The sequence below is a fragment of the Talpa europaea genome, assembly GCF_964194135.1.
Source record: "Talpa europaea genome assembly, chromosome: 3".
NCBI lineage: Eukaryota > Metazoa > Chordata > Mammalia > Eulipotyphla > Talpidae > Talpa > Talpa europaea.
This window is the reverse complement of record NC_140069.1, coordinates 37,469,358-37,484,637: the sequence shown is the minus strand read 5'-3', so window position 1 is coordinate 37,484,637 and position 15,280 is coordinate 37,469,358. Positions and strand designations below refer to the sequence as shown.

The 15,280-nt window shown below is 34.4% G+C and overlaps 1 protein-coding gene across 1 annotated transcript in view; it reads left to right on the top strand.

The window, feature by feature from the left end:
• Window positions 1-15,280, top strand: part of CNBD1 (cyclic nucleotide binding domain containing 1) — a gene marked incomplete at both ends in the record, with an annotated part of 248,645 nt that overhangs the window by 13,708 nt on the left and 219,657 nt on the right. The window contains one exon of the mRNA XM_084230543.1: window positions 1,073-1,145. Within this exon, the coding sequence (XP_084086669.1) occupies window positions 1,073-1,145 (73 nt within the window). The remainder of the gene's footprint in view (window positions 1-1,072; window positions 1,146-15,280) is intronic.

Below are 15,280 nucleotides of genomic sequence, written 5' to 3'. Positions count from 1 at the left end.
ATCTTGCTATCATTATTTTCAGATTTATTAAATATTATGATTTATGTGAGTAGTATTTTTCAGTTTAAATTTCCCTTATTTCAATTTCCTATTAAGAAAGTCTTATCTATTATTTGTGATTAAGTTTTAGATCACTTTTAAACAATGTCAGTATTTATAATTCAGTAATCTGAAAAAAAAATGGATACGTTTAGACATGTCAAATTTCAATTCTTGATTGTTGGGATGTGGTCAATGAGTACATTTTTTAAAGTTTTAAAAATGCTTTAAGCTGTTGATTTTCTCAATACCTTTCACTAAAGGAAGAATAATATGCATATTATCTGTAGTATTTATTGTTGCTTTCTGATCTACAACATATTTAAGAGCATTCATTCCCTTGGGGTAAGAAGAAGGCCTGTGATGTGAGTGCCCATCATTGTAATGATGCATGCAATACTCTAAATTCTACTTTTCTCTCCATCTCCTTTGAAGGAAGTCAGCTCTTTCTGACATTGAGAAGAATCACAATTAGTTTGCTTCTTCATTATGATTACTTTTACAAGGGATTTTATGTGATTTGTTGCACTCAAACTTCAGAAGGAATTGCAAACTAAATTCAGACACTGAAAGGTGACCTGAACAGGGGCTAGCCAAACAAAAATGGGGTCTGCATAGGATTGAATCAAACTTATCAGTGTTTCACAGAGAGACACACACTTCAGGAATACTCTTCTTTAAATTGTCATGTCTGGAGTTATGGAGCCACTCATATTCTAATATAGGATTATGGATTCTGAGAAGCTTACTTTCAGAGGAGTGATATTCTGTTATGCAGATAAACTTCAGCATTTACTGGAATTAAAAAAACAGTGCCAGACCAGATTTGACAACAATGGAAAACATTAAATAATTTCCTCATTTTAATCACCCTATTCAATTCTGCTTGTGTCACAAAGACTATTAATACTTCACTTCCATAATCATTGATTTCTTTTACAGTGATAAATGTGTGCAATTAAACTCTATTTACACACTTGGTTAATAGGATTACAGAAAATTACTCACATTTTTAATTGATTTTTTTTTTTAGATTTGAAAGTGTCTAAGCACATTGATTATGGTCAGTTGAATACTTTATGCCACTTGAGAGGTATACAATACAAGTAAGTTATTCACGCATTTCTTTTCCTGTCATTTAAATGAATGCAAATATATTTGTTTCATGGATGAAGTGTAGTAATAAGCCATTGTTGACTCTCATAGGTAGCTGATTTACCACAAAGATAAAAACATTTGAAAACTTGGAGGTTATTTCTTCAGATGAAGGGACAGACTATATGTCATATTTGGAGGAAACAATTTGGTGTGATGCAAACATAATTCAACCCTAGCCCTTTCCAGTCTTAAAAAACAATCATAAGGGAAAAAAGTTTTAAATGGTTCAGAACACAAATACTGAGTGAAATAAATATTTTAGGAGATGAATCCTATTTGAAATATACTTGAGAAATATCCATTCTAAATAAATTTTATCAGCCTTCATCATCCTGATTTGATAATAACTAGGAAATATCATGGTTCAAGGCTCAGAATTCCTAAGATATGTGATGCATGAAGATACAATTTTTAAAATCGTCTAGTTGTCAATTTCTTACTCTAGACCTAATTTTTGAAATAAAATTGCTTAGTTTCTTCCATATCCATCAGTATCCATCAACTCTACCACCTTCTTTGACTCAGAGAACACTGACTCATTTTTTATAGGACTACTGAGAAAATGCCATAGGTATACAGATTTTCTCCACTTTAAAACATCTCTAAGTCACATATTCTTAACCACTTCTGATTATTTCTGTATCTTTCATCTTCTTATTCATTTTCAGAAAAAGAAAGAAGAGTGTGCATCTTTGATAAAGCTGTATTTATCCCAAGAGGAGTTTTTTGTTTTTTTTTTTTGTTTGTTTTTTTTTTCTCTCTCTCTTTGCTCTCCTGTCTCATTCCCAGCACCTTTTGGCCTAGGGTAAAGAATTAATTACATCCACTCTGGAGTCAAGTTGTCTGTTTTGAATCTTGACTCAGTCACTTATCTTTGGACTGGCTACTTAATTTCACTTTACCTTGGTTTTTTCAATTGTCCAGTGAATATGATAATAATAGAACCCACTTCAGAAGGGTGTCAGGATGACTAAATGATCTTATAATGTCTGGTACACAGTAAGTCACATGTGCTAGTTATTTTTAAAATTATTACTGTAATTCAGGAAAGTTCATCCAAGTTTTTAGCTGTTGAATTTGCTTTATATGCTGGTCTCTTTTATAACAAATAAATTAGTTAAGACTTTTAGAACAAATACTCCTTATTTTCCTTCTGCTTTCTATCCCAAATATCTGTTATTTTTTAAAATGTGTTTCTAAGTTTTTTTTTTTTTTAAACCGAGTATCATCTAGATCTGGGTCTGCCAATATATTTATTCTAAATAAATTTTATTAGCCTTCACTTCCTGGTTATAATCCCACCCAGGCAGTGGACTCTCATCAGTAAATCATCTGGTCCAGGTTTGTCCTGCCTGACGTACATGTATGAAGTTTCACATTTACTTTGAATTTCTTAGGTGTTTTCTTTTAAGGCATTGGCACATACCAGGGATATGGGAGAGGGCAAAAATTCAATATTTATTAGTGATTAATAATGCCAATATATAGCCATTTATATTCAAATACAGATGTATTTAGGTTGACTATACCTCATAATCAGATTTCAGTCCAAATTCCATTTTGTAAGCCCAAAATCTATAACATTCTATTCAACATTATAGAATCAGAGAATTTTAGGCCAGGAAATCAACCTAGAAATAATTTAGTGGAAACTGCTTAACTTACAGATGATTAATTGTGCCCAGTTTTTTCCAACTGCATATTTGAGTTTTAACTGTCATAATAAAACAAATGAAAATTACATGGCTAAAATTATAGAAATAAATTAAAATACAAATGTTCTACAAATAACATTAAATACATTTTTGTATTGTTAAGATCAAATATACTATGTTGGTAGAATATTTAGAGTTTGTCAGACAATTCTGATGACTTTAAGGAGTGTCTTGGACAATGTTAAGGCTTTTAGAGACTTAATAATAATTGCTTCTTCATTTTAACTATTTTTATTTCAAAATATGTCATCTTCCCTTTTTAGTGAGGGCTTTTGCTAACTCTGTTGGTTTAGCATAGACTTTTTTTAATTAAAAATAAAGATGTGAAGAGATAGGTGATTTTTATTAAGAAAATAAATTTGGAAGGGAAAGGAGAAACAAAAGAACTTTAATAAAATGTTCTGTGTACACATAACAGAAATCACCTGAGTTTGATCCCTTGAACATTGCTTTGTCTGACATGAGGTAAATTTCATTTTGAACATTTTCCCTTGATGACTACCGGTCGGTTTTTGTCAATCCAGAACAGCTTTATTGTCTTTTGTGGTGACAGAAAATGTGGGGCAGACAGAGACAGAAAGTCTTGCATTAATTTAATAGGTTGTGGGCAAGTTGGAGACTTGTTATTCAAGGTATGCCTATTAATGTTTATTTTTTTTTAATCTGAAGTGTGTGCAGTCTTTTATCCAGTTGTCTAACGTAGGGTTCTCTAGCAAGGCAGAACCTCCCCCAGGGGACATTTGGAACAGTGGGCACATTTAGTTGTCACAGTGATTAAGATTAGACACTGACACTAAGTGGGTAGAAGCTAGGCATTTTAAATATTTTGCAGTGCAGTAAAATCCTGCACATTGTTGCATCCAAAATGCTACTAGTTCTTCTGTCACTCCTGTCTGTTTAAGGAACACTGGTCTAGAGGACATTTTATCAGAGGTATTGCTATAAATAATCTCTACAATTTTAACTTTCAAATTTCCCTAGATTCTGATTTGAGAAACAAGCTCATATTCTCATGAAAAATGCTTTCTTTCTCCATTCTCTATCAGGAATGTCACAATCAGATTAAATTCCCTGAGAGAAACAACTGTATGAATGTGGTTCACCATTGCATTTGTACTGCCCATTTCTGTACATGGTACTTTGTTAGCTTAAAAAAAAATTGCTAAATATCTGCTATTCATCCAGTAATTGAAGTATGGAAATCTTGCAGGCACATTTTATTCCCTTTCCTCTTTTTCTCCAAATGTTATAATTGCATTCTACTATTCCTTTCTATGTGTAAGACTTTTCACTCATTTTTTTATTCACTATTCAGCTCTAGCTCTTATATCCTGACTCCAAGAAGACCATTCAGAATTCCATTCTGAAATATCTTATCTTAATTCCTCAGTGTGTATTGCAACTAATTAAAACTTTTTGTTCTATTAAAATGATTATATATTTTTAGCAGTTTTAGGTTTACAGAAACATTGAATAGAAAGTCCAGAGTTCCCTTATGTCCCCTTATCCTACTCTCCTAGTTTATCATATTATTGTCATTTGGCTTTAGTGTGGTACATTTGTTAAAATTAATTAGCATCTATTGATATATTACTAATATAAAGTCCATAGTTTGTATTTGGGCTCATTGTAGTTTGTATTGCATTCCAGGATTTTTGACAAAATGTATAATGATATGTATCACCATTATGGTATGAGACAAAGAAATTTCATTGCTCTAAAAATTCCATGTTCCACCTATTTTCCCTTCTTACATCTTCCCACCTCTGTCCCTAATAATCACCTAATCACCTTTTTTTTTTTTTTAAAGATTTATTTATTTATGCATACAAGAGCTGGGTACAGGCCAGAGATGCAGGGGGTGAGAGGATCCACCAGGGATAGAGTGGGAACAGAACAGGCAGATTGACTGAAATACACTGCTGAGGGGAGCAGTGGGCGAGACAGGAGAGGTCTGCTGCGCCATGTGGGTAGCTAGCTCCCTGGCCAGCCGAGGATTGAACTCGTGCTGAAGAGGCTGCGGATTGCTTCACAGTGCGGCGCTTAACCCCTTGCGCCACCAGGGGTTGGCGCAAAAACCACCTTTTTTTTTTTTTTTAAGATTTATTTATTTATTTATACAAGCACTGGGTACAGTCAGAAGCATGGGAGGGTGAGAGAATTCACCAGAGCTAGAGCGGAGAGTAGAATAGGCAGAGTGATGAAGTACACTGCTGAGGGGAGCAGCGGGAGGCAGGAGAGGTCTGCGCGCCATGTGGGACCCTTGCCCTGCGGCCAGGGATCGAACCGGCGCTGCAGAGACTGCAGGCAGCTTCGCAACCCAGTGCTCAACCGCTGCGCCACTGGAGAGGCCCTGATAATCATCTTTTTATTTCTGTAGTTTCACCCTTTCCAGAATGGCATATACTTGGGAAAATACAGTATATAGCCTTTGCAGATTGATTTCTTTCTCTTAGCAATTACTTAAAGTTTCCTCCATGTCTTTTCATGACTTCAAAATGAATTTTTTTATTGCTGAATAATATTCATGGTATGATATACTTTATTTTATTTATTCACCAATTAAAGAACTTTTTTTTAATGTTCACCTGTTTCATACTTAACTTTTATCTTTTTTATTTTTTATTTTTATTTATTTATTTATTTTTAAGATTTATTTATTTATACAAGCACTGGGTACAGTCAGAAGCACGGAAGGGTGAAAGAATTCACCAGAGCCAGAGCGGGGAGCAAAGCAGGCAGAAGGACCCAAGTACACTGCTGAGGGGAGCAGCGGGGGGCAGGAGAGGTCTGCGCGCCATGTGGGACCCTCCTCTGGTGGCCGGGGAGCAGCCGGGCAACGAACCGGCGTTGCAGAGGCTGCGGGCAGCCTCGCAACCCAGCGCTCAACTGCTGAGCCACCGGGGAGGCCCAACTTTTATCTTTTTTAAAAACACTTTTATACATACAAGAACTGGGGTGTAGGCCAGAGGCACAGGGAATGAGAAGATTCAGCAGAGACAGAGTGGGGAACAGAACAGGTGGATTGACTGAAATACACTGCTGAGGGGAGCAGCGGGCGAGACAGGAGAGGTCTGTTGTGCCATGTGGGTCAACAGTCAGTGTGATAGCACTGAGACTTAACCCTTACACTATGAGAGAGGCCCTAAAGAACATTTTGTTTGCTTCCAAGCATTAGCAGTTACAAATGTGTGTAATGGTGTCTTGTTATATTAATTGCTTTTTTCTGATGACATAGTGTGGGATATCTTTTCCTATGCTAATATGCAAGACCCTTTTAGTTCATTGCACCAGCCACAGTGGTCTCCATGTTCTCTCTTAACACAAGAAATGTGCTCCTTCCTTAAGGCTTTCATATTTGCATTTTATATCCGCAATGCTTTTTCCTCAGATATCCCTTTGCTATTTTCCCTTACTTTTCTAAGATCTCTTCATTCCTTGACCAGTCTACATGAAACAGATACTCTTACATATCTTATTCCCCAATTCTTGCTTTCATTTCCTAAAATCTAATATATAATTACAAATTTATTTTATTGTCCCCCCATCAATATTGAAAACTGAAGATAAGGTTTTAGTCACTGATATATTCCAGTGATTAGAATGTATCTAACACATAGTTGGTGCACACTAAATATTGGTTAAATAAATGAATAAATCATCTCTCTGGCATTTAAAGTTTTCTGCAATCAATATATGTTTGTCACTACTTGCTGACATGTTTATTTCTTATGGGAAAATAGTTCCTAAAATCCCAACATTTATTTATGAATTCCTTTATCCTTATATGCCTATTAATCTCACCCATACATTGTTTAACTTTATTTGTTCTTCAGGGTCCAGCTAGTCTCACATCAGACCTCATAAGTTTTTATTTTCCTACATGTCTGTAGGCTGCAGTCTGAAGGAATGCATTCTACATCTTGTTTCACAATTATCTTCAACTGAAGCTTTTGGAATATCAGTTAAACTCTTAAAGCTCAATTTTCTCATTTGTAAAAGGAAATATATAAATTTGATTTGGCACAGGAAACTTTTAATTCTATTACTATATAAAGTTGAAACTATATTTTTAATCCATATTTCTCAGTGAGTGGCAAAATTTTCTACCCAACTATCTGTGATGTTGGGTGATTTTATAGGCTAATTCCAACAAGGGAATAGGAAACTACACCAACAAGCAATTTTTGATATTATCTAATTTATCTACTAGATATAGCTTCAGTTTCCACAGGTTAAAGACTCAGTCTCCCAAGACTACCCTCTACTTCAGACACAGGTTATAAGCCCAGGCAAGCCCTACATGGATACCTGGGCTTTTGACATATAGGCTGTAGACTTGAGGTTCCCATGACCCCCTTTTCAGACTTCATATTCCCCCTGTGAATGCAGATTATTATCTTTACATAGACATGACTGGGTTAACTTATTGGCAATTGATAATTAAGCTAAACTTCCAGCTGCTCTCCCCTCCCCTGAGGTCGAAAGTAACACATGAAATTTTACCTCTGTTCATGCTGGTTTCCCTGGTAACCAGCCCACCTCTTTAGGTATTTTCTCAAGTTATTTTAATTAGTATAGTAAAGGACACCTTGAGCACTCTCAACATTTGAAAAATTCTAAAGAAGGATGTGAACCAGTATCTTGCCAAATATGTATGAGAAATATAGTTTGGTCATCTGAATGACCAAATACATATGTTTTTTGTCAGTTTCAATATGGTAACTGAGAAGCCAGAAACTGAGAAGTCATACATCGTACTAGAATCCCATCTCCTCTAATGTAACCACACATTTGATGAATCATTACTCACAAGTCTTCTAGCCTCCTCTCCTGTGACTCTCACTGTCCTCCCTAGTCATTACAATAATGTCTAGTTTCTTGAATACACCTCTGTCTATCTATCTATCTATCTATCTATCTATCTATCTATCTATCTATCTATCTATCTAAACTTCTTTTTCCAATCCTTTATCCTCTATCATTGGGCACTTAGATTGCTTCCATAACCTAGCTATTATAAATAAAGCCACAGTAAACAAAAACAAAAAACAAAGCCAAAATATCCCTCAGGGAAAAATGGAAAGTCAGAGAACACACTGCTCATATCTCAGGTGCCCACTTAATTTAATTTCCCTTTCTTGCATTTTGATGCCCCTTGAAGTCCTTGACTACCTCTTGTAAGACCAAGGCACCAAAAAGTTGTTATGCAATATATATGAAATAATAACATTCTTTAGAAAATTAAGACTGCAATGATGTAAGCAACTGAAGAGTTTTCTTTCTCAGGTGTGATGTTTTACACTACAGGACAACAAATGGCAGTTACTTCCTTATTAATAATTCTATTCCAATGATGAAAAGATTCCATCAGAATTGTTTTCTAGGTCCTTTTCAATAAGGAAATCTTTCTCAGGGATAGAATATTCTAGGACTTAGTCTTCAAGTCACAGTTTTGCAGTTAACTTTGTCAAAACAGATATAGTTAATTTTTTTCCTAGGAACTTTATGAAAATGAAAAGTTAGGGATTAATCTTTATAATTAACTATTTGCAATAGCATGTGGAACGCCTTTGAAAAGATATAATTTTGAAGTCTTTATATCATTGGCTGATGATGAACTTCATCAATAGATCAGATGGTCAAATTAATTCATAAGTGGAGACTAACATTTTCAAAAAAAAACCAAAGATAAGACAGAGGAGACTGAATATAGTGACACTTTGTAGTGGTATTATCTGAAAACTGCTGATTAATTGATTTTTTTCTTTGAGTTCTAGTCATATTAAATGCATTATCATTATTACAGATCATTTTTGTCAACTTAATATTGTAATGAAAGGATGAGATTTGTTATATATAATAAAAATAAATATATATCTAATATATATGATATAGTATGCAATAATATTACCAAAGTAATTCATATCAAATTGCTCTTCTGCTGCCTCCTCATGTGCAAAGATCACATTTGTATTTTTTTAAATATTTATTAAATAAATGTGTAGATGTTAAAATATTTTTGAGACAAATTCAGGAAGAAAATCTTATAAAATTGAATAGATTCAACTTTTGTAAATTGCATTCATTAAAATAAAAATGTAAATTATGTTAGGGAAATCACATGAATATAATTTATAAGTATTTTATTAAAAATTTATTGAGTCTACAGACTTGTTAGCAGAAATGAATGAGATGCAAGACTCATTATATCAGCTAGGGTGTTCTAGTGTATTTCTAGCTGCTATGCATAAATCTTGAATCTCAATAGAAGTTCTTTCTCACATTAAGCTCTGCAGGAATTTTTAAAAATTTTTTATTTATTTATACAAGCACTAGGTACAGTCAGAAGTGTGGGAGGGTGAGAGGATTCACCAGAGCCAGAGCGGAGAGCAGAACAGGGAGACTGACGAAGTACACTGCTGAGGGGAGCAGCGGGTGGCAGGAGAGGTCCGTGCACCATGTGGGACCTTCGCCTTGCGGCCGGGGATGGAACCGGCACTGTAGAGGCTGCGGGCAGCTTACCAACCCAGTGCTCAACCGCTGTGCCACCGGGGAGGCCCTCTGCAGGAATATTTTTGATTGTAGGCTTGTCTGGTTTAGAAACTCAGGTGTCTCCCCAATTTTTGCTCTCCTGTCATTTCCATATGTCACTTCCAAGTGCACCCTGCTTATTTACTTCAAACTAGAAGGGGGAAAGACATGGGGTATCTCCTGTGTGAGGTTTTTTGTTAAGTTGGGAATGAAATTTGATGAGCCTGCTCTAGAAAGGGTACATACCTTCTACTCTTCTTCCATTTATTTAAATTAACTAGAACTCAGATATGTGACTACACCTAACTGCAAGGGAGGTTGGGAAATGCGGTCTAGCTCTGTGCCCAGGAAGAAAATACAGTTTGGGGGGACCATTTGTATTTGAGATAGACATGAAATCACTTAACATTAGTTCTGCAATTATTATTTCAGCATATATCATTTTGTGAATAAGAAAACGAGGCATATAAAGTTTAAATTACTTGACTAAATCTTATATAAAGTAGAAAAATTTACATGTTAATTCAGGTTGTTTTGACCCCTGGACTAAGATTCTTCCATTTTTCATCATAGGCACAATCTAGGAAAGGAGGCAGGAAGTAACTATATATTATGTAGTTGTGGAACCTGCAAAGTTATTTAACTAGTGCTCCTTCCCCTGACCTCAGCTGAATAATGTAATTGGTGTAGAGGCTAAAGATTTATTTTGATTGATTCACACAGCAATTAAATTTTTGTTTTATTAAGTTACTGTCTTAGTCTGCTCTGGCTACAATAACATAATAACATAAACTGTCTTCATCAGCAGAAATTTATTTCTCACAGTTTTCGATATCAGGAAGTCCAAAGTCATATGCTAGTCCATTCAATTTCTGGTGAGAGCTCTTTATCTGGCTTGCAGACAGCTGATTTCTGGATATAGACTTCTCATGTACATTACTTGCTGCTTGTGGTTGGAGACAGATCTTTCTTCCTCTTTTTTATAAGGTTACCAGTCCTATCAGATAAGGATTCTACACTGATCATCTCATTTAACTCAAGTTTATATCCTAAAAGCCCTGTCTACGAATACAGTCACAACAGGGACTAATGTTTCAACATATGAATTGGGGGAGAAGACACAATTTAGTCCATAGAAGTTACTAACCTCTAAATCTCAGAATTTTTCACTTGGGAGTTCATATCTCTGGCTTCTGTTAAAAATAACACAACAAAAAACTGAAGAACCTGATCATTTTTAAAGACCATAACAAAAACCAGTTTTAAAAGGGATCATGTCTCCCTGTTTGTGGGCATGCTCTCTCAAGTTCACAAGCATCTCTGCATTTTGATACCTGATTGGCCACTGACTTAATTTTATCATCCTTGATTATAGAGTATCCTGAAAGTGCTATAGATTTCTGGTGTGTAAAGCTATAGTTCTAGCATATAAAACAATAGGTTTTGCACGTATCTCCCCTTTTTCTGCTTGAAGAAGTTGGATTTCTTTCCTTATAGGTGAGTTTCCTTGCAGATGAGTTTCAGTGAAGTGGTGAATTTTGTCTACACCTGTGTTTACTTATAACCTGGGAAATTATGAAAAATATCTTCTGGAAAGTATTTGAGTGTCAAAGAGTTATTTGGATCTATTATCTAGTCTTCTCCCTCTGTAATTCTAAATACATTTTTGCCTCTGAATTTCTAATTGTTTCTTTCATACTTGTCCTTATTAATTTCTTTTATCCATATTAGAGGAATTCATATATAAAGTTCACACGGTTTTAAACAATGTTTCATTCCTACTGAACACAAGAACATTTGTTTCAACAAAAACCTCAAAAATAGCATACTGCCAAATTAGATTTTTGTGATGTGGAACAAATGTGATAGCATCATAGAGCACTTAGGTTTTCTTGCTGACAATGATATATCTAGCTCTAGCATTGGACTCTTTTTTTGAGTCTTTTACACTTTTCACTTCTTGGGCACACTGCTTTGTTATAAATGTTGAACATTTATAAGAATTAGGTGAAGCAGGCGGCTCAGTCATACACATAGAAAATGACAAAAGTTAAAGTCTTAGCATATTGTTATGAACTTTTTAGTTCATAATTTCCAGAAGATATTTTTCATAATTTCCCAGTTTATAAGTAAACACAGCTATAGACAAAATTTACCACTTCACTGAAACTCATCTGCAAGGAAACTCACATATAAGGAAAGAAATCCAACTTCTTCAAGCAGAAAAAGGGGAGATACGTGCAACACCTATTGTTTTATATGCTAGAACTATAGCTTTACACACCAGAAATCTACAGCACTTCCAGGATACTCTATAATCAAGGATGATAAAATTAAGTTTTTAGTCACTCCAGAGATGATGAATTTAGATCACAGATTGGAATATGCCTTACAACATGAACTCCATGTTGATAAAGTAAATAAGCCACATTTTTCTACTTTATTTTAAAAATTTTTTAAATTTATTTATGCAAGCACTGGGTACAGTCAGAAGCGCGGGAGGGTGAGAGAATTCACCAGAGCCAGAGCGGGGAACAGAACAGGTAGACTGACGAAATACACTGCTGAGGGGAGCAGTGGGCATGGCAGGAGAGGTCTGCATGCCATGCGAGACCCTCGCCGCCGGCCGGGGATCGAACCGGCGCTGCGGAGGCTGTGGGTAGTCCCTTAGCCCAGTGCTCAACCACTGCACCACCAGGGGAGGCCCTTTTTCTACCTTTTTTATCTATAAAATGGAGATGATAGGAATATCGGGCAATGTATTTGTGCAAAGATTAAATGATCTGGTCAGTTTAGATTGTCTAGAGGAGTGCCTGGCACAAAGTAAGAACCAGCATGCTTTACTTAGGGAGGCAGTATACTCAAGAGGTCAGGAGAATGGGTTTTGAAGTCAATTTTCCTTGATACCCTGTACCTTTACTTGCTTGTTATATGAATTAAGTAATTAGTTTCTTCATGTATAGACTGGTCAAGGAAGAATACCAATTTTATCAAGTTACATATAGTGAGCAAAAACAATGTAAAGATATTAGCATAATGGTTTGTAATATAACAAGTACCTAATATTATAATAGGTCTATTTGTAGAATTTCAGATGATTATAGAATGTGAGTTCTGAACAGGAAAAAAAAGCCTTCAATGACATTATTGATTGGATTTGAACAAAAAGTAGATTCTTGCTCAATAGATTTTTATAGTATGAGAATAGGAATGAAAATACTTAATGTTATATTAAGTATGGCATTTTTTGACTCAATTAAATTAAAACAATATTTTTAAAGAATATAGTATTCATTTTTGTATAAGAATTGATGTTTTAAGTACTTTGGGCAACAAAAAAAAAACTTTTATAAATATTTTACAGGTGATACTGTTATTACATTGACAGTTGAATAAACAAAAATTCTCTCGAGTATTATTGTATTTACTGCCATAAGGTACAAATATTGAGATGTTTGTTAGTTTTTGGTTTTTAGTGGATCATTTTTGATAATTATTGTAATCAGCTGTCAAGATGAATGTTTAGCATTTAAAAAATTGACCAACTTTTCATGGTGGCTGTCAACTGAAAATTCAATCAGGCAGATTTTTCCAGAAACAAATGTCATACCTGACACTGAATGACAATTTGCCATATTCAGTGGATCTTGTTATTGGCATTTTAAATATTTGCGGCGAGGTAAGGTTTTAACCTTGCCGCAAATAGGAGTCACCTGGAGGAGGACATTTAAAATAGATAAGCCCACCCAGACATCACCCTTTGTAATAAGCATGTCAGATGATTACACTGACCTGAATTTGGAAACTGCTTATCATCTTTATTCCAGTCCTAAAAAAATCATGAATGTTGAAATTTTGTAAATCATTGCAACAATTCAGATTCAACACTAACAATTATACTTTCTGGCCATGGATATAAAAACTACTTGTGAATCACTACAGAGGAATTTTAATTATGTGGTGTATTTAGTAAGAACTTTATTTTTTGCCTGCTTATTTCCTAAGGATTAGGTTTTTTTTATAATTTAAGAATTTTAATCAATTACAGAAAATAAAAGTTTTAATTTTTGCTATTGCCATACATTTTTTATTTAAAAATTTTTTTTAAAGATTTCTTTTATTTATACAAGAACCGGGGTACAGGCCATACGTTTTTTAAAATAATTCTCACAGAGGTACACTATAGCCAATTTTTATTATAGTGGATTTTTTAAAGTACAAAATGTTTATGTTTTATGTGTTTCTCATTTGATTTTAGATTCAATAGCATAGAATTAAGCTATATTTGAGTTGTCTTGCCCTTGGAAGCTATCATGATACTTAAAATTTAATTTTTCTATATTTGTCTTTTTTTAAAAGTCAGACTTCTATCCCCTATATATCAGCTCATGATGATTTTATGAAGCAATATCCCAAAATATTTGTGAAGAAAAGGCACAGACTGCCTGAACTTCTCAAACTGGAGGGAAAAAGGTAAAGATGTCTTTTCTTTTAAAAGAAAGGTTGACTGTTGTGTGTGTGTGCGTGAAAGACTAAGTAACTCAAATACTGAATGTATGGGGTTGGTCCCCAGCACTCTGTGCTTGTGAGCAGCCAGGGAAATGGAAAGTGGTAAATAAGGGGAAATTCATCTTCTTAGTGAGCAAAAAAATATCTACCCACTGATGAGGAGCTTATTTATTTAAACATTTTTTCAAAGAAGTATTACCTTTTACTGACGAATAGAAGTATTTATGAAAAGAATTAAAGTATTCTATAGGATGTCATCAGAAATTTCCCCATGGAAATGATTAGAGTTGCTTGTGAGTGGTGGTATTTGAATGCATGTTAGGTGTAAATGGAATAAATGACATTGTCAATGGGCAACTGAAAGGCATTTAGGAAGACCATTGTACTGAGCACCTGCTTCTAGGCAAACCTGTATTTAAATACACAGTTGGCCCTTAAACAATGTGGGGCTTAGGGGCACCAATCCTTACACACTTGAAAATCCACATTACTTTTGACTCCCCAAAATTTAACTACAAATATCCTCCCACAGACCCAGAGCCTTATCAATAAAATAATCAATTAACACCTATTTTGCATGTTATATGTATTATGCATTGTATTCTAATAATAAAATAAGCCAGAGAAAATAAAATATTAAGAAAATCATAAAGAAGATTTTAAGTACAGTTCTAGTATTGTACTGTATTTATCTACTGTAATTTTACATTGTTTATAAGCTGAGTCATCTGTTTGTTGGTACCTACATCAAATATTGTCTGTGGTACATCTCAAGCAATTCAGCTTTTTCTTGCAATGTCATGACGTTTCTGTTTCTTGGGAGCACTTCTTCTATCACTAGTGGCCTTTATTTGAGTCCCATGCTGTTATTCAAGGTTTATGACATTTCACTAAATATGATGAAAAATACGTAAGAAGGGGTCACGTTTTACTATGATATACTTTTTCCTGGAGCAATAACTGCTCAGTAGGAATGATTAGCAATACATAACATTTCAAATAGATACTGAAAACACTTGAGCTTATCACTATAGTAACTGGGAGGTGGCTACCAAATTATTAAGGTAGTACAGTGTGCACTACAATTAATGTTACGGTCATGTCTTAATGCTGCATCTTTAAGTTTGTTTATATTTGACTATGAATGGTGCCATGTAAGGCCTGTCTGAATTTGTATGTGTAAGTTTTGATAAATGTAAACTTGTAACTATAGATTTGTGTATATTTTATGATAGTAAATAATATAGACTAATTAACTGCATATATTTTATGCATTAATGAGATACCTTTTTTCCTTTGGGAGGGATAGAAATCAATAATTTACA